This window comes from Vigna angularis, chromosome 10, assembly GCF_016808095.1.
Source record: "Vigna angularis cultivar LongXiaoDou No.4 chromosome 10, ASM1680809v1, whole genome shotgun sequence".
In the NCBI taxonomy this organism is placed as follows: Eukaryota; Viridiplantae; Streptophyta; class Magnoliopsida; order Fabales; family Fabaceae; genus Vigna; species Vigna angularis.
The window spans coordinates 7,423,553-7,444,238 of NC_068979.1; the positions used below are offsets into that span (position 1 = coordinate 7,423,553).

The window sequence follows — 20,686 nt, forward strand, 5'->3', positions numbered from 1 at the left end:
TGAAGTGAATAGTTTTAAATTTTCTGTTCCTTCAAAGAGTGTGGTTTAATTTATTTATTTTCTACAAATGAAGAAATACAATAATTTTACCTTATTTTATTACATATATGTAAACTAGTTCAAAATTAGTTGAAGAGAAAAAAGTATAAATAGCATAAGATAAATAATCTTGTATTCAACTTTGAAAATGAGATTTAAGTAGATTTTTTAAAATAAGATACTAAACAATGTTAGAAAAAGTAATTTAAATCATTTATATAATTTTTTTATTATAAAATATTTAATACAAATAATCGAGGTAATGTAATGAAAACTATTGATTTTAATGATCAAGTCTAAGTTCTATCAAATTTAAGGACAATATATTTATCAATAATTTAGAATTTTATAATTATCTTTATAACATTTAGATATGTAGTTGAATAATACTTCGATATCATTTATATCCCAAATTAGGTTAACCGAGAAACTTTATGTTGTAGATTACAAGTGTTTATTGTCTTTTTAGTAAAAACATGCTTGTTAGTTAAAATAGGGTAATTTAGAGAAAAACAAATTTATCCCTTGAAAAAAAAAAAAAATTATGCATGTAATCCCTTGAAACCCTTTAAGCTTTTTACAAAGTATAACTTATCAAGGTACGATGTCAATTAAATTTAAAAAAACTAGCGAAACAAAAAGTGAAAAGTGTGCAAGAGAACCTAATTAGATGAAAATAACCAAATTAAAACATTGGCAATGACACAAACCAAAAGAGAGACACTTATAGTGATAAAATAAAGCAAACAAAAAATACAAGTGACAACAATAGAAATTAAAGGAAAAAGCAAGTGTCCATGAAAATTATTTTTAGAACCTCTTCTATACATTCAAATTATGTCATATATTTAAAATTTTCCATTTCTTAAAAGAAATTAATTTCACTTTTAGGTATGATTTTAGTTAGTGAGCCAAATTGAATCCATTGTATAGAACCAATGTATGATTTTAGCCTTTTATAAGTTCTGGTTGAGGCAATTAAATTCTCACATGTAGCAGCAGCTATGTAATTCTAATACTTATACTAATGTATTAACGTTATATTTATTGGAGGCACACCTATCATGTAACGTTTACATGTGGACTATCATATTAGCCTAACAATTTTGGCATGTCATCGTGGTCTTTAACAATACATGTGTAATGTTTTTTTGTAAGTTTCATGATATGTAATTTTAGTTTTCCAAATTTTATAATTAAATGATTTCATTCTCCCAAATACGAACTTGGCACGGTGATATGGTAAAATTTCACAAACTAAGTATTACATATTACAAATATTTAATAAATTTATGATATTTTAAAAAAATTTAAATATATAAACTGAAATATTATAACTATTAAATATAAGAAAAAACAGGTATACTTTTTACAAGTATTTATCATAAAATCAAGTATAACATTAAACATTGATTGCATTTATGATTAAACGTACTTAGTAAAATTATAAATAATACTAGAAATGTCTCATTTGATATACTTAATATTATATATACAATGCAGGTAATTAAATTGAGAATGTATAAGATGATAGATGTGTAATAGTTAGAAAATAAAACAGTTTAATTAAGTAAAAAGAAAGAAATGAATAAAAAATTTAATGTATGTTTGAAACATGATTAATGGGGGAGATTTTTGGTTTAAGAAACGGGAAAAGTTTGTTTGAGACGGATTAAAATAAACATTCATATTTGATACTACTTTTAATAATATAATAATATATATTATGCTTTTAAATTAAAAAATAATATAATTAAAATAAAAATATTATTATATAACTGTGTTGTATGAATGTAATTTGTCGTTTTCTTCTATCAAAGTACCACTGGCCTTAAGAAACAGCAGGTGGGGGAGCAGGATTCCAGTCCATATCATCTTTCTCTTCTCACGCCCATATTTTAAAAAATAATTACAGCAAAAAACTCCACGTTTTTTGTAATTATCTTAGAAGCCCTATACTTGCAACAAAGTGTATATATAAGTCCCCATAACACTCCCTCAACTCAGCAACAACAATTGCTATAACATAAAACTTAGATTTGAGTCACTGAAAACATCAAAAGCCACATGGATTGGTTCCTAAAATCATCGGAAGCCATGTCCAACCTTAATCCATTCAACATCACCATCTTACTCATCCTCCCACTAACAACACTTCTTTTCGTTTTGCTACATCGTACTCGTCGAAGAGCACCGTATCCACCGGGACCAAAGGGTTTGCCCATCATAGGAAACATGTTGATGATGGACCAGTTAACCCACCGCGGTCTTGCCACCCTCGCCAAGCAATTCGGCGGCGTTTTCCACCTCCGCATGGGCTTCCTCCACATGATAGCCATCTCCGACCCCGACGCGGCGCGTCAGGTTCTCCAAGTCCAAGATAATATCTTCTCCAATCGCCCCGCCACCATCGCCATCAGCTACCTCACCTACGACCGCGCCGACATGGCCTTCGCACACTACGGCCCCTTCTGGCGCCAGATGCGCAAGCTCTGCGTCATGAAACTCTTCAGCCGAAAGCGCGCCGAGTCCTGGCAATCCGTGCGCGACGAGGTCGACGGTGCAGTCCGCTCCGTCGCGGCTTCCGCCGGAAAAGCCATCAACGTCGGCGAGCTCGTGTTCAACCTGACGAAAAACATCATCTACCGCGCGGCCTTTGGGTCGAGCTCCCAGGAGGGACAGGAAGAGTTCATTGGGATTCTGCAGGAGTTTTCGAAACTCTTTGGCGCTTTCAACATCGCGGATTTTATACCCTACCTCGGGCGCGTGGACCCGCAGGGGCTCAACGCGCGCCTTGCTAGGGCTCGCGGCGCGTTGGATAGCTTCATAGATAAGATCATTGATGAGCACGTAGAGAAGAAGAAGAATGGGAAGGGTGTCTGTGATGGAGAAACGGACATGGTGGATGAGTTGCTCGCGTTCTACACCGAAGAGGCCAAGTTGAACAATGAACCTGAAGATTTGCAGAACTCTATCAGACTCACTAAGGATAACATCAAAGCTATCATTATGGTATCTATGGATCCCTTTTTATTTATTTTTTTTATAAATTTCTTATTTTTAACACATCAATATTTTTTTATTTCTCTTTTATTACCACATCCTAATCTTTATTAAAAAAAATTATATTTTTAAGAACTATTTGGTTTTTTTTTAAGGCTGTAGGTATCATTTTCCATTTCATAATCCATCAAATATTTTCGCATGTCACTGTTTTGTCTATAGTGTAATTTAGACATCATTTATTTCTTTTCTTGTCTAAAAAGTATTTTTAGAAAAAGTTTATACGAACAAATTATCACCCTGTTTGGACTGCTTTCTACTTTAGTGGAATTTTCTAGTTGTAAAATATAAAACTGCTAGGTGTTTTTTTATGCAAGATTGAGAGGATTGGTTATAATACAAAAACGGATGAAAAATTGAACTTTTAAATGCTAGTGTTTGTTGGGAAATTAACCCGGAATATCTCTTATTATATTCATCCTTGACAATTTACCCCACCTTAAAGAAAGTGTCTCTGCTTGAGTTTAAAGGGAATATAGGTGTAAAATTAGCCACTTTCTTAATTATAATATATTATTTTTAGAAGTAATTTAACTTTCTAATTTCTTTAAAGGATGTTTCATGTCTTTTTCTGAAAAATATATTAAAATTTTAATGTTTTTTTTGCAATAAATAAATAAATTTGTACTTTTTAGACTTTAGTTAACTTTTGAATATGTTTACATGTTACATGAAAATACATGCTAACTGTTAAAGTATGTGCATCTCTGTCTATCATGTTGAAAATATATACATAGGTGTTTGTTAGGGAGGCTTCGATTTGTCAAAAGTTGGTTTTTTAGTTTATTTTCTGAATTGTCAAAAGTTGATTTGCATGCCTTTGGTTAGAATTTTACATATAAGAATTTCTCCAATTATATGAGCACGTAGCTAACACTATAAATTATAGTATTTTCTAGAACATGCGTTTCGTTCTTACTTATTAAAGTAGGTTGAGTTATTAGAAACATTGCAAATTATATAAGAAATGTATATTATTACAAAAGAACATGTCTCCAAATTAATCATGATTATTCTTGCTGAAATTGAAAAAGTAAATTCAAGTTTATTATAGTTATTGTCATTATAATAAATGAATGAAGAAATAAAGTATATAAGATTGAGAAGATCAGAGATACAGCACCTGGAAACATAAGCCACCACCAAACATAGTGGGCTTTAATTTAGGTTGGTAGCATTTCACCTTCCATATCTACACCTTTTCCCTTTTCTTATTTATTTTCAATTAAAATTTGGTTTCGAAAGCAAAATTCAATGGTAAATTTTTTGATATGGATGATTGGGCTGTGGGTACCAAATCACTTTTCGCATTTATTTATCTAAGGTTATGATCAAAAATAAATAATTGAGATTTGACTTTAAAATAATTATTTATTTTGTTTTTATTCTCTTTACCAGTTTTAACAGCATGACTTCTCTTTAAAAAAAATATGAAAAAATTGATTGCAATAATATTTCTTTGGTGACTGTGTTGTGCCTTTTAATACAGGATGTGATGTTTGGAGGGACGGAAACCGTGGCATCAGCGATTGAGTGGGCCATGGCGGAGCTAATGAGAAGCCCAGAAGACCAAAAGAGGGTCCAACAGGAGCTCGCGGATGTAGTGGGCCTGGACCGTCGGGTCGAAGAGTCCGATTTTGAGAAACTCACGTTCCTAAAATGTGCCCTTAAAGAGACCCTACGCCTCCACCCTCCGATCCCGCTCCTCCTCCACGAGACGGCCGAGGAAGCGACGGTTAGCGGCTACTTCATTCCCAAGAAAGCGCGCGTGATGATCAACGCGTGGGCAATTGGGAGAGACAAAAACTCATGGGAGGAACCCGAAACATTCAAACCCGCCAGGTTTTTGGAACCGGGCGTGCCCGACTTCAAGGGTAACAACTTCGAGTTCATTCCTTTCGGGTCGGGTCGCAGGTCCTGCCCCGGGATGCAGTTGGGGCTGTACGCGCTTGAATTGGCGGTGGCTCACCTCCTTCACTGCTTCACGTGGGAATTGCCAGATGGAATGAAACCCAGTGAGTTGGACATGGGTGACATTTTCGGACTCACCGCTCCAAAAGCCACGCGACTCATCGCTGTGCCAACCAAGCGCGTGGTGTGCCCTCTCTTTTAGAAAAAAAAAAACAAAAATAAAAACAACAACAATTTAATCCCTTTTATTTTCTTTTTTTTTTCATATTTTATTTTCATCCCAATTATACATAATCATCATAAATAATACGAAGTGAGAGAAACAATAAGAATGTGGTACATGTAGTTGTTCTCTCTATTTCGAAAACAAAAAACTGAAAAACTCTTCTTGATTCGATGTGTTTCTTTTTGCCCCACTTGCGTTTTTTATTCTTATGTGTAATACATCGAAATATTAGTGAAGCAGCCACTAAAAAGAGTGAGTGGCCATGGTGGAAATGTGACAAATTAAATTGCATAATTGTGATAATTTACTTTCATTCTTGAATGCGATGGTGAATATTTTGAAATGCGTAGTGTGAGGATTTGATATGAAAGTCGCGTATTTAACAGTGATATATAGTAGTGTTTTGTAAGCAAGTGGATTCTAGAGGCAAAAAATTAATGATGGTTGAGCAGAGGGAAAATGCAGATGAAGTTGAAGACTTTGGGTGTGATATGAAAACGTAGCTATGAAAAATTCAACATCGCTCAGGTTGAGAAGCCTCAAAGTATGGAATGATATAAACATTTTAAAATTGCATTGATTTTATTTGGTTAGATTTGGCGGTGCAGAAGAGTGGCGTGATTTGTTTGTATACGGACTGCATGATTTACTATAAGTGAAACTGATGAAAGTTGTATTTCAAAGTGCCAGCGTATGTAGAAAAAGAAAAAAAGATGAAGTGTTTAGGTGAGTGTAGAAACGAACGTGAAATTCAAAATCACTACTTAAAACGTGAAAGTGACACTCCTTGGACCCTTGTTTTGTATTCAGAAGCCAAGTCAAACTGAAGCCTTTTTCCGGGGTTGCAAAGTTTTAACACCTTTAACTACTTTGTGACCAAACACAGACTAATGTTACATTTCTGTTCGACTATTTTTTCTTCTGACAGGAAAATCTAGCATTCATCATTCTGCTCACTGAGGATTGGTCAGCATTAGTATTGTTTTCATACGTTAGAATCTTCAATGAGTTAAAACCATAGATTTTCATTTGCTGGCATGGTCTTCTTAGGGTGTGAAACTATTATTATTTTATTAGACTTTGATATGGTATGAATATTTTGAATTTGGTGCTTAATTGGACAAGCAGGAGTTAAACAATCAAATTTGGTCACCTCTAACCTAAACCACTAGAATGCCTTTTATGGGGTCATGGTCCCATGCCAATGATTTTTTGCTGTTTAAGAGAGACAACTGACTCTTTAAGTGAGAGCATGTAAAACAAAGGCTTTATTTATTTATTTTGTTGAAAATTGTACTACCAAGATTTTGCATATGAATTAGGGTCAACCCGACAAATTTTGAGGATAAGAATAATTACAAAATAAGTATATTTTTTAATTATGACTTAAATTTGATATGGTAGTATTGGTGATAATTGAGTTTTTAATATAAAATATATTTAATTGAAAAGTATGTTTAATTATTTTCTTAGATAACTCATTTAGAAGAAGAAAAGTGTTGTTTTGGTATAATTTTTTTTTCTAAATTACTTAAATGAGACGAATTTTAAAAAATATTACAAAAGTGAATAAATAAGTTATGTTAAGAGGACACATCTTTACTTGAATAAGTAGTGTGAATACGATACAATTTTAATTCAAAATAATTTTAAAGTTGAAGTTGTGTCAAGTTGATATCACTTCAATTGAAAACATTTTAAGATGAAGTTGTATCAATTTAACACGACTTCTACTGAAACTAAATTAAAGTTATATTAATTTGGCTCAACATCTATTAATTAAAACTGAACTAAAGTCATGTTAAGTTAACACGACTTCAATTTAAAATGTACTAAATTGAAATTGTGATAACTTAGCACGACTTCAACTTAAAAATGTTTTAAACTAAAGTTGTACCATCTTGACACAGTTTTTTAGTATGAAAAAATCTGTACTACCTTAACCTGACTTATCTACTTTTGTAATTTTTTAAAAGGCTTAATAGCTTATTTTGTCCCTAGTTTTGGTGAGTTGTGTCAATTAGATACATCCTTTTAAAAAAGTGTCAATTGCATCCTTACTTGGTAAAATTTGCCTCAATCAAGTCTCTTCCGTTAAATACTCGTATACGATGTTAACTTTTTATTCTTTCTCCACTTTTCACTACAACACATCAGACCTTTCTAACACACTTGACACGTAAACTTTTTTATGAATCTAAATGAAACCTTCTCAATCTTCTTCCTTTAACTCTTGTCTCTCCTTCGATCACTACCTCACTAAGCTCCTCCACCCTGAAATTCAATGACCCCTTTTCAAATTCTACTCCAAACCCCAAATAATCGACCTCGACACCCCTAAACCCCTCACATCCCTTCACAAGAAACCTCAATTAAATAGGAAACCTTCTCTGCAAATCTCTCTCCCAAGAAGACCGAGTGGATCCAATTTGGGAAACAGGATCCCAACCCGCATGTGGTATTGTTGGAGAACTAGCCGGAGAATAAGCACTACAGAGGAGTCCGCCAACGGCCTTGGGGAAAGTTCACTGCCGAGATTCGCGACCCGAACAAGCGCGGGTCAAGAGTGTGGCTTGGAACCTTCGACATTGCCAAGGCCTACGATCGTGTTGCCTTTAGGCTTTGCGGCTCAAAGGCTATGCTCAACTTCTCACTTGAAGCAAGCGTAGGTGGAGGAGGCCGCCGACGCCGAAGGAGAAAAGAAGCAGCGTTGCGAGGAGGAGGAGGTAGAAGAAGTCAAGCCGGTTGTGAAGAAGGAGAAAACAACGGAACAAGAGGTGAACTGTTTTCGGGAGTTTTCGAAAGTGCCAAAGGTGGCGAATTTCCCATCGTATGTGAAGGAGTTGGCGAGCCTGTTCTCCGGTGCTGACGGACATCACGAACACTGGCGTGGTTAAGCTTGGTGACGGGAGGGTGGCGTGTTTGACGGAGACGCAGAAGGGGGAGATTGTGATTGACCCTAATATGCTGGAAACGGTGGGGAAGTTCGTGTACAGTGACTCGTTGGGGGTCTGATTCACTGCACACCCCGTTGTGAGGGATAAGGAGTTTGTGACGTTGTTTCCAGATTTGGTGAGAGCAGGGTACCTTGGGGTGAGGATGGAGCCCAATACCAATTGATATTTGGATATCTTAGCCTTAGATTGTGGAAAGATCATAATGCATAAGAGTGACTTATGGTTTACTTAACATTGATTAATTAACAGGGTTGGACGGTTCAGAATACTACTGAATGGAAGTCTATATGGAGAACTAGATGCAACATTGGGCCTAAATGAACATGGGAAAGGCATGGACTTGTGCAGCATAAACCCTAATCATCTAGGAAAGAAATAAAGATATGCGTATGCTTGTGGAGCATAGTGACCTTGTAACCCCAATCAATTTCTTCTTCCCATTTTTTTTCTCTCTGATTTGTGTGTATTGTGTTAATTGATGGCAACGATGTTGAGAATAAAAGATATGATGGATGAATTGATTGCTGACAATGGAGGTGGAGAATGAGTGGGAGAGAATAGAAGAGTGTTTGGGGTTGGATAATCAACGAATGAGTTATCTAAATCAGAGTAATGGAGGTGGAAAAATGGAGATTGTGCGTTTGACTTTTTGTATTGGAATTGGAAGTATAACTCCATAAAAGGACGAAAAGATAACACTGATAGAATGACCTGTTGTGTTGCAGAGAAACATATGAGAGAGAATAAAAAGTTAACTCTGTTTGTGAGTATTTAATGGAAGGGACTTGATTGAGACAAATTTTCCCAAGTAGAGATACAATTGACATTTTTTTAAAAGGAGAGATCTAATTGACACAACTCACTAAAACTGAGGACAAAATAAGCTATTAAGCCTTTTTTAAAATTGGTTCTATTTTGATATTTAAAAAAAAAAAAGAATTGCACTATTTTAATGTTTTTATACATTTAAAAAAATGTAATTATTGTTTTTGTCTAAAGTTAAATAATAGTGATAAATTTATAAATACCAATATTAAATAGTTTTTTGTCATACCTTTATAATTTAAACCATATTATATTTAGTATAGTCTATCTTCTAATATTAAGAGATGTAGAATACTAATATTACTTTTGAACTTAAGTTTAACTTGATATCATTGGGAGCTTGGTTAATATAATTAATTTTACTAATGTATATTAAAAATGATTTTTTATGCACGGAAACTTATGATAAAGAAATAAAATTATTACAAGCAGAATCCCTGTTAAGAGAAAAGTGTTCAAGTAACAATATCATTAAATAAAATAAAATTGATCAGGTTTACTTATAACTAAAAAAAAGTACCTACTAATATAGGTAAAAACATTTTATTTCCTAAGTAGATTCAAAACTGTGGTTTCGACCATGTGAAGTTATTTGTTGGCATGAAGTAAACTACCATTTATATATTGTCTGTTGCGAAAATTATTTTCAGTAACAAGAGAGATGGAACAAAATTTTCAGAATTGTTTACTGTGGTCTGCAAGATAAATTTCGGAATAATAGGATGGAAGGAGAAATTTGATGGGGGTGCAAATAGTCTGATTTCTTTTATTTATCAGCTGCAACCCAAAAACAGCATAGAAGTAGGCTATTTCTTTCTCAACCTCCATATTTTCTTCCCTGCACTCATAGTTTTAGTAAAACTACTTAATCACCCTTTTTTTGAAAACTATTAAAAACCCTGATATCATATTTCCCTACCCTGCACCTCCATTTTGGAGAGCTTCAACCGGTGCAACTCGATTTTGGTTTTGACTTCCATTTTCAATTTAATATTTTTCAGTTGGTGTGTTGTCACCATGGAAAAGAGTCTGAGCATTTGTAGCAATGTCAGGAAACAGAATCCAGAATAACTTCTATTAGGATCAATTTGGCCATTCTCTGTTCTTGAGGTGTTTTGTTTTTACCTTGTGTTTCATGTTCACAGTAACAGAAGATAAGCTTTACGCATTTAATGATTGATAATGGATGAAGGAGGACACTTCCTTGTGTTTTTTCATGTCTCATTCAGATAATCAAATTCTCACTATAAATAGTTATCTCTTCGCCGGTTGCCTATGAGAGACATTCCGAAATCTATCACCAGTACCTATCATGGATTCTATATAATGTAATTTGTATTTTAAATTTTATAAATTAAAACGTAATTAATATTACGAATTTTACAATTTGCAATAATGTAAATTAACATTACTAATTATATAATCTAAAATATGTAAAATTAATATTTTTTAATTTTAAATAGTATAATCTAAAATATTTAATGGAAGTGTAAGAAAAAATTTCCATAGAAGTATAGGAATTGATGGAACAAAATATGAAATTATTTAGAGAAGGATGCAATAATAAAAAGATATAATTATAACTTTAAAATTATATATTTTATTTAAATTTGTTCTTAAAATATTTATTAATCTATAACTATATATAAAATTGATTTTTATAACTACTTAATAACTCACATTTTTATTCTTAATTTTACCCTTAACAAATAAATTATTTTATTATTTTACCTTTTAGATTTTATAACTATTTTTTAATCTAAATAATCTATTTTCAATGAAAAACGTTATCTACATTAAAATTATAAAAACTGTGTATTTTATGATTAAATTTTCTAATATATTTTTCATAAATTTAATAATATACTTTTATTTTAATAAATAATAATAATAAAATAAACGTGGACAGACATATCTCGAAATAAACCGACTTTTTATTTTACGGATATATTTACTATTTTATTCTTCAATCTCTCCTTTTTTTATAAATATAAAAGTTAACATTTTAGTGACCAAAATATTCTTCAAAGTTCTCAACCAGTGCAAGTAGAGTCAAACAAACATTTTCCTTCCAAAAGGATACTACTAAATAGATAGTTTAAAAATTTACAATTTTCTTTTTCATTATAGTGTAACACTTAAAATGGAGAGTTTTGGTTTATTAATAGATGTTGTTCCTATGGCTAGCTGGCTATATATCCATATACAAGGCAGTGTGACAGAGAGCTATGAAACAAAGAAGAATTAGAAGAATCACTGCTGGAAATTATGTCAAAACAGGATAATACGAATCTAATTGAAGTTCATCTAGGACAGGTTGTGTAGCCCACAAATATGAAGAATGACCCTCTACGTGATCTGTCACATTAACCTGCAAATCCGAGTAACCATTTTAGCAAAGATCCAAATCAAACGAATTATTAGTGGTAGCACTAGTTTAAAAGTTAAAACACCAACTTCAAATGGTAACCCAAAATGAATAAAAAACAGCAACTTGCAACAATAGTGATGCACAATGGAATAGGAAAAAACTAACGTTTTGGATCCCAGGAATGTCAACAGGTTGGATTCCAGCTAATCCTTGAGAAAGTAGACTGCACAAAATCAATATCTATGTTAGTTTCTGTTGTCTACTAAAAAGTCTCAGGTAATTCTTCATTTTTTTTTCTTTAACAATTAAAATCATTCTATTCATACAATGTATTGCGTAAACATGCTCTTGGTCTGTGAAAATCGTGTCCTATCACACTATGAAAGTATGCGTTTACTCAGTGAAAAATAACCGTGTTATATGAGAGTTCCGCTACAAAAATGGTATAATGCAAATATCGCCCATGGTCTCCACAAATTTATGGATCCCAATCAATGGATGAAACACAGTCAATAAAAATATGGGATCATATTCTGTGCATTTGCAGAACCAAAATGCTATAACTTATGACTTCAAGGAAAAACTACATAATAAACATTTGGTTCAAGACCCACGAGTACAACTTCATGCCATTGTTTCTTGTTTCAATTGATTGTGAGTTAATCTTCTGAAGAATTGATCGGTTCATATAGGCTATGTACTGTGGATAGACTCACAAAACATCAGAATACTAACACTACATTTTTGTGTACCTGGCACGGAAAGCAATTCCAAGCATCCAGTCATTGCTTGAGTAAGCATTTATAAATCTTCCAGCTACCATCTTCAGAATACCAGGATCTCACAGTAATTAATAAAAGCAATACATAGTAATTAAGAGTAAAATTAATTCCCTTTCCACCTTTCTAACAGTTTCCCATTTTTCATCCCTGATTGCAATGGGTGCTCCAAGAAGAACAACTCTTTCTACCAGTTCAGCTGCCAATAAACAGTAGCAGAACTTCAGAATCAATAAGGGAACATCTTATTAACAAATAAACGATCTAGTCCCAACACAAACTATATCATATGTACTACCCATATCCAGAGTTGAAGAGTTTGACGGAAGAAAAAACTTATCCTTCGAGAGACAGTCAATAAGACTAAAAAATACCAAAAAGGAGCAATAATGTATCACATCCAATCGAATACAAAAAATGTGGAAATACATACCACTGTTTTTTGTTTCAGCCAAACACTCCAGACATTTGAAAATAACTCTTGCCCCCAGCGAGTAACCTACAAGTGTAACGGGCCTGAAATTCATAGATTAAAAATATTTCATATACCACTATTTTGAAGGAGCTAAATTTTCAAAAGAAACTTAGAAATAAGAAAATACCTATTTCCCTGCAGTCCTCCCAATAATACTTCGGCAAGCAACTTCCCTGCCTTGTCAGATCTGAAAAGTGATATAAGTATTATAATTGCAAACTAAGACCGGAAATTGTCTAACAACTTTTATTTCGATAACAAAAATTTGAAACATCACTCCTTGCTGAGCCTCTTGTTAAAAATACGGTGGCAAACAGAAAACATCCTTGCATTGCCAAATGAACTCAACATCCCAGTTTATCAACTACTTGGTTTTGGCAGAGAGTATGATGATGAGAATGTTGTCAATTTCCATGACAGTTTTTCAACTTAATGAAACACTACCGTCATTACCCATTGACAAGCAATTGCATCACTAGGTGCAATCCAATAAAAACAATTGAAACACCATTAATGAACAGAAATTAGATGTTTTTCCTTTTACTGAGCAAAAGTTCTATATACACTATCAACAGATAAAGTAACCTGTCAATAGCTATTGTCCATGTGCTGTCTATGAATTCAGTTGCTGCAAGTAATGTAACCGGCCAAGCTAATGCAGTTAAAAGACTATGCAAGACCGTCAACATTGCCCCTCGCTTCATCAGTGCTGCTGCAATTCCTAAAGCAAAGCACAGCACGGCAATATCGGCACCAACCATATACATATCTACTCATATACTACACAAAAGTATCAGCAGCCTGGAACCCAAACCAATTACTTGAAGTAAGCCAATCCCGAATTGCAGTGCTCAGGGCATATAGATTCTTGGACTCCCACTGCAGAGCATACCTAACTTTTGGCCAGGCCATATGAAATGTCATTTGTTTAGCAAAGTCATTTATGTCCCTTGGAAAATGCTAATAGAGAAATAGTCACCAACTTTTCAAAATTATTAAGGAAGCTAGTAATAATGTGGTTATTTTGCCAAAATAACTTGAACAAAAACATGCTAAATATTGCAGTGTTTAAAATGAAGAAAAATGGCAGAAAATTAAGTCATTAAATCTAATACTGTAATTTTGCACCAACATGTTGCCCTAGGTTAAGGGAAAATCATAGGCAACAATAATATTCACAAGTGCATTAACTACTTTTCCCAAATAATGATTAACCAAACAAATCATTTAGGAAGGGGAAAATGGTAATTATGTGTACCTCTCCAAGTTGTCATTCATTCCCTCCCAAGGCCTTATAAAATCTTCATCCTCAAAGACAAATCCAGAGATCATGATCTCAACCCCAAGCAGCTGCGAGCAGAAGCCAAATAAAATCAATAAACTAAGATGAAAAGTTGTTAGGTTCCTGGGTTTGGAACCTAACAACTTCACTCGTAAACTCTCCATCCCTAACAAAAGTAGTGCTAGATAATTTTAGAAAGTTTAATGTTTGGATCTGCTCTCCTCTGCACACAAATCATAACTCAAGAAAGAAACAGTCGCCACCAGAAAGTAGGAATATGAAATGAGTATAAACTTACACCTTGGTTATGATTTTCTCCAATAACTTTGAATTCAAACTCATCAACACCCCCAACTCTCCTAGCCATTTTGGTTCCAGAGAGTCCAGCTCCAGCAGCTAGTAAAACAAAGTGGTACATAAAATATTTTCATCATTTATTAAAAGAGAATCATCAACAGTAACACAAAAAAAGAAAAACAAATAGCTGTTTATTTGTCCTATACATCATAAATACATCCCAATAACATGTAACCAACATGTACAGCAATTTGAATACGAATATTGTAAATTAATGACCAAAAATAGACTTTATTTGTTTTACATTAGGAATCGATTGTCATTTTCCAACGAAAATTACATATTATCAAGCAATTTGTCTCTAGTTTTTTCAAAATCAATTCTACTTCAATGCTATACCAAATAGTCACATACGATCTACAAGATAAATAGCTCAGTGGCAGTATTGAAGGGTATAATAAACTCCTCCTCCAGACTATTTAAAAGTAAATAAAAAGTCCCATATAACCTCTATAACTCCACTCAGAAAGGCAACTGCTGTAACATATTTCACTGAACGATTACTGTAAACAACCAAGCCTTTTTCTACAAGGCGTATTGATTACATTATCTAATTGACGCCATAAAGCAATTGTAGACCTTCTAATCAATAAATTGAAGTAACAAAAATACAAGTTGACCAGTAATGTAGCAATTGAAGATATCACACCACTAAGACGCATAAAAGTATAATAGTGACTTTGTAGTTGGCGGTCCAATAGTATACTTAGACTACACTGGAAATTCACAAAAGACTATTTCTATATAAATTGAAGACATAATAGCAGATAATGAGAATATTACAGTAAAATCCAATCACATATAAGGAAATATATACCTCCAAATGATGCAGCAACAGCAACATGTCCAGCAGCAGTAGCAGCAGCAGCAAATCCACTTGCTCCAATTACAGGGATCAGAGTACCCAAAGTTGGAGCCAAAGCCCCAAGTCCAGCAGCAATAGCTGGGGCAGCTAATCCTGTTTAATGGGTAAAAACAAAAACAATCAAATCAACAAGGAAATTTATTCAATTCGTTTTTGTATATTCCAGAACACAAAAGATGTCAAGGCACTCATACCCCCAGTAATAGCCATCAAAGTTCCGCCAGTTAAGGCAGCGGCACCAATGATACAACCCTTCTTCCATTTATCCCCCTTGTTTTCTTTTGATTGAGTTCCTTGTTTACTTGACTCTTGCTCTTTAATGAAAGCCATTGCAGAACTGGCAACTATTGTCTCAATGGCCTCCTGAAAAGTGAAGATTCATCTTTATCACTAGAAAATATGGAAACAATAGTAATGAATCTTTTTAACAAGGGACAATTTCTAGCAAAGCTTATATAGTACATCGCCATATAGAGTAGGCTGAATGAGTAACTTAGTATCAAGGGCAAATGTATAGGCAATGTTCACCAAGGTGAAGATTAGTTTTTGCCATGTCTTTCATAGTAGTGCAAACAGTTAAAACAACTAATACTTATATCTCATGAACACCAAAATTTATCAAAAGCTGTTTTGCAATCACATGTTAATTTCTAGTTAATTTCTAATTAAATGACTCATTCACCAACCATTTTTGACCACTTGATATCGAGCCAAGTTGCCAACAGCCGCAAAGTGACACGATGTCGAGCATCATAGCCCTTTCTCCTCCGGCCATGTTTCTTGTTATTTTCACATAAATCTGATAGACAAGCACAGAGAAGTTCGTAAAGCACTGCCACTTTCCTTGGATTGCTGAGCATCATTACCACTTCAATTGGACTCTCATCAATATTACTATGAATAGATCCCTGATGTGGTTCTTCACAATCATGGAAAGGAGTACCGGTCTCCTCCTTGGTGTCTAATTGCATATGTAACTTCTCAGAATTGGGTTCAACATCAGAAGTTAAAAACTTTTCACGACATTGATGTTCGTATTCACGTAGCTTCTCCCTTCTAGACCTGAGAGACTCGGAATTACTTTCCATGCTAAGTACCATGGCATCAACAGCTCCGGACAAAGCAAGTTCTTTATCTGACCTTTCGGAATAATCATCACCAGATTCTTCTGATAATAGTCTCAATAACTGTGAAGTTCACACACATTATACTTAAGTGTGTATTTGGGGAAAAGCGTATTATTGAAAAACAATACTAATACCGAAAAAATGATGCCAAAAAGAGTTATGCCATACAGCATCAAACTTTAGAGACAAAAATATAACGTGGCAGCTATTACAGAAAGCAAAACTAGACAAGGAAAGTGAAGTCAGTAACTTGCCACACATAGTTTTGTAAATTATTATCCAATGTTTGTTGCACTGTTTAGCTCCCTACCCCCACCCAAAAAAAATGAAAACTACATCTGGAAAGCAACGGAAATTGTCCGTTGAATATGGTAATCCGCTTTTTGAATATGGGAACATACCGGAAGCAACAAAACATTGAAAATCAATACCACAGATGCATCATTACTGATTTTTAAAGTGGCAAATGTTCGTTTGTTAATGTTAGAAGAAAGACTGAACTCACCACCTATGCCTTTTTTCCTTCCACTTTATCGACCAAGTCAACCTTATATCCCCACATATTCATTATTACTGTATAAGGCCATATCTGGTTTTAGTTAGGAAGTCCCCAACTTGTGTTCAAATAATAAAACTGAAAATATCCCTATATAAGGCCATGTTTGGATTCTAGTTTGGGGTGTGCCAAAATGGGGAGTAAATTTCATGACACGTTAACCAATAAAAGCACATTCCTATCCCACCTATATAATTTGTCAGAAACCGAATTTCCACAAAAGCAAGACGAGGATTCCTTTTGCAAACTCGATACTCACACCGAAAATACTAGTCCGCAAATTTTAACCCAGACATGCACTGAGTTTTCAGTTACACATAATTCTAAACTAAGCATCATCTTAATTTTGGCTTGAAACTGAGTTTACAAAATATGATCGAAAGTTAGATTTTAGAAACTAGAATCTAAATACGCAGTAAAGAAAAAGTAGAATGACGTACGGGTCCGACGTGACGTGAAACTGAAGAAGAGACAGCAGTTTCCTCGAGTCCAGACCATGCAGCGGGATCGATATCTAGGTACCTGCTCAAACTCAACACACATTAATCAATAACACTGAAATATCATGCCACAATAATCGGATGAAATGAAGTAGAACATTGGCATGAGTACATGCAGTAGAAACAAGCACGATTAGTTATGCTTTGGAGATGAGATACTTGAAAACAGGGCGAAGCAATGCGTGATGTTCGTGGACCCAAAGGTTGGGATCGTCGGAAATTTCGAGCTTGGAGGGAGTACGATCAGAGTCAGAAGGGAAGTCATCGGTTGATAGGCCCAACGGGTGGGTCTGGTGAAAATGGGCCTGGTTCAGCGCCAACCCGAACAATGCTCCCGTCGCGTACCTCTGCGTCGGCGTCAGATACGAGGTTGCCGCCATTATTCCCAAATGCACTCCAGGTCGTCGTTTCAATCACGCCAAATTCTGATTTTGATCCTTCTACTCCTTAGACCGGCGCGTGAACAAGGAACTTTTCCTATTTCTCACGCGCTTCGCTTTGGTTGCTTTTGGATTTCTCTCATCTGTCTGCTTCCCTCCCTGCATTCATTTCTCTTGTAATATTTTTTATTTTTAAAATCTTATAATTTTGATTTCTATATCATCTATTTTAATAATTTTGTTTAATTTTAATTATAATATTCTATTCATATTATAAGTTCTGATGTCCAATATATTCAAGGATGTGTGAATGAATGTGATAAAATTGGAGAATGAATTAATTGTTCTCGTGGATTTAAATATCAACCTGAATAGATTTGGAAATAAAATTAGTAAAATTAGTGAAAGATTTGATCACACGAATTATTTAATTAGTAGAAATAAAATATTATCAAAATATCCATATTTATTAAAATAGTATAAAATGATAATTGTTAATAATATATATAATTATAAAAATTTATATAAAAAGAAAAATATAAAATTTAATTTTTAAAATTAAAAATTAAAAATTAAAAAAATGATATTTAAGTAAAGTTAAATTATTGTTTTTAAAATATAATATATTTAAAATTTAACACTATAAAGGATTTTTGTTCATCATTTTACTCTAGAATCACCATGCTTTTGCTAACAACATAACACAATAAAGGGTCCCAAAAATATTCATAGTTTATTCTTCATTTATAACCATTATATTATCATTGGAGTAACTTGTGTTAAATTAAAATGTTCACCGGAAAACTCTTCACTGCCATGGAGATGTTGACAACGAAGATGTTTTGGCGTGTAAGTGTCGGTGCCAGAGCTAAAAATGACCTTCAAAAGAAAACGATAATAGTTGGGATCCAAGTTTTCCAAGCGTTTGATGAGTTTGAGGACAAAACTGATATTTTACTCAAATCCCGCAATTGTGCGAGTTAATAAAAAAGTAGAAATCACGCATATTGTCTTCGCTTATCCATTCAAGTGAACGTGAATCATCTAGCAAATCCGTCCTTATCATTCTTCATAAATAATAAATTCTTTGCATGTAAATAGAGCGTAAATACACATTTAAATTGTGATGATTGGTATTATAGTTAAAAATCTGAAAATATAATAAAAATAAAAACTACTTAATTAAATTAAAAGGTTAGAGACTAATTTAATAAATATTATAAGAATAAAAGACATTCTAAAAAAGTTTGCATATGTACCAAAAGGAAAAATATTTGACATGGTCAAGCATTTCAACGTTAAATTATATGATTCTCAAATATGTTTTTCTATTTTATTTGTCTTAGTTTAATCTTTATTTTAAAAAGTTTCATGCAATTAGATTTTAATTGTGACGGCATTAAAATCATTAACGAACAAATGACTAATACTCATACATGACTTTTTAATTACATGTTGCAGTATTCAATGTGTAAGCTGAGTTTCTCCATCACTCTTCTAGAGAGTCTTTTCGGCCAAGTACACACTGCTAACTTTCATCACTATCCATAATCCAAACAGAGAACCAATTTCCAGAATGTTGAGCAAATTGTTGCTCCCGGAGAACTCGACGGCACTGCCCTCCGACACGGAGGTTGGCCTGACATGGAGAAGGGAGGAGAGGGAGCAAGATTAAAAGAAGGAGAAGATGGTTGAAAAGGGGAGAAAAAAGAAGTGTACCATGCATTTGGTAGATGGCAAGATGGAACTCTTGAAACAGTCTTCGTTGCTGCATGAATCTGGATTCAAATGTGGGATATTTTCATTCTGAAGTCGATGAACCTTTATCTTATGGTAGCACTGTTTTTATGAAATTCTAAAGTCTTCCTTTGGTTATTTAGTTCGAAAATTGAAGAGTGACTATAAGTGAAAAAAGTAATGGTATCATATGACACATTTTTACATAAAATGAGAGGAAACACTGTAATGTGGTGACCCTTATGTGTTATGTGTTTAAGGACGTGAATGAAACAGAATACTCACATACACACCTAGATTTTTTTATATTTAACATTATTTTTTTTTCTTCTTAAAATATTAAATTTTTTATACTTTATAATTATTTTACTTTTATATTTCGGTTGCACATTTCTATTTATTAAGTCCAAACGTCATTTTACCAAATTTAATAAAATTGGTTATTACATTAAATTTCTCTATTTAATAAAACTGGTTTTATTCCATTAAATTTCTCTGTATATGAATTAAATTGAGGCGTATAAAATTAAATGAGTCCATTTAAAATTTTCTTACAAAATTAAAACAGAAGATATAATTTAATCTATAGAAAATAAAAAATATCTAAAATGTCTTCTTAAACCACTTTAAAGTTTTCATGTTATGACAATTTTTAATGTTTTTTTACTTTTTGTTTTTCAGGCGGTTTCTACATGGTTTTTTCATTAAAAATATAATTTTATCTTAATTATGTATATAATAAAAAAAAACAGTAAAGTGGACATTCACGTATACATCATCGAGATCAAGCCCTAGTTTTAATTGAAAAAACTATTTAAAAAGAACCAGAAAATTGTGTACTTTGAGTGAATAGATTTCACATAGTGTGGATGTGAAAGGTTGAATTTAATGGAACTTGATTGGATTTATTTTATTTATTTAACAACTTAATTTAGTTATAACTAAATTGAAATAAACTATTTTGTATGTCCTCATATGAAAAAATATTTCACATAAATATTTTTAATAATTTTTAATTTTTATAAGATTATAAAATTTTACAATATGTACATAAATAATATTAATACGATGATTAATATATGTTGTTTTACGTGTAAAAGCACTTACTGTTATTTCTGTTATTACACTTCTCTGCATGTATATAAATTATACAACTCTGTTATAATAAACGTATGAGTTATCTTTCTTCATACAGTTTTCATTACGTCTGCTAGATTAGAAACTCTTTCTTTATCT

The 20,686-nt window shown here is 33.1% G+C and overlaps 2 protein-coding genes and 1 pseudogene across 4 annotated transcripts; 2 read left to right on the top strand and 1 right to left on the bottom strand.

Annotated features, from left to right (window-relative positions):
• Positions 1 to 2,037: 2,037 nt before the first annotated feature.
• Positions 2,038 to 5,520, top strand: LOC108335166 (cytochrome P450 84A1). The gene is made up of 2 exons (XM_017571118.2): positions 2,038 to 3,051; positions 4,592 to 5,520. The coding sequence occupies exons 1-2, from the start codon at positions 2,107 to 2,109 to the stop codon at positions 5,213 to 5,215; spliced, it is 1,569 nt and encodes a 522-aa protein (XP_017426607.1). The 5' UTR covers positions 2,038 to 2,106; the 3' UTR covers positions 5,216 to 5,520.
• A 2,016-nt stretch (positions 5,521 to 7,536) lies between these two features.
• Positions 7,537 to 8,136, top strand: LOC108334813 (ethylene-responsive transcription factor 5-like; annotated as a pseudogene).
• Positions 8,137 to 11,115: 2,979 nt separating this feature from the next.
• Positions 11,116 to 17,869, bottom strand: LOC108335246 (uncharacterized). 3 transcript variants are annotated; one of them, XM_017571222.2, is made up of 15 exons: positions 17,493 to 17,869; positions 17,274 to 17,355; positions 15,837 to 16,337; positions 15,345 to 15,513; positions 15,103 to 15,243; positions 14,227 to 14,324; positions 13,905 to 13,996; positions 13,468 to 13,538; positions 13,232 to 13,367; positions 12,774 to 12,833; positions 12,605 to 12,687; positions 12,294 to 12,370; positions 12,145 to 12,215; positions 11,558 to 11,615; positions 11,116 to 11,392 (listed from the first exon to the last, which is right to left on the bottom strand). In XM_017571222.2, exons 1-15 carry the CDS (start codon positions 17,711 to 17,713, stop codon positions 11,288 to 11,290), a joined length of 1,965 nt encoding a protein of 654 aa, XP_017426711.1. In that variant the 5' UTR covers positions 17,714 to 17,869; the 3' UTR covers positions 11,116 to 11,287. The 3 variants fall into 3 exon arrangements, with proteins under 3 accessions (XP_017426711.1, XP_017426712.1, XP_052725513.1); XM_017571223.2 differs by having other exon boundaries at positions 17,446 to 17,635; XM_052869553.1 differs by lacking the exons at positions 13,232 to 13,367; positions 13,468 to 13,538.
• Between the last annotated feature and the right edge of the window lie 2,817 nt (positions 17,870 to 20,686).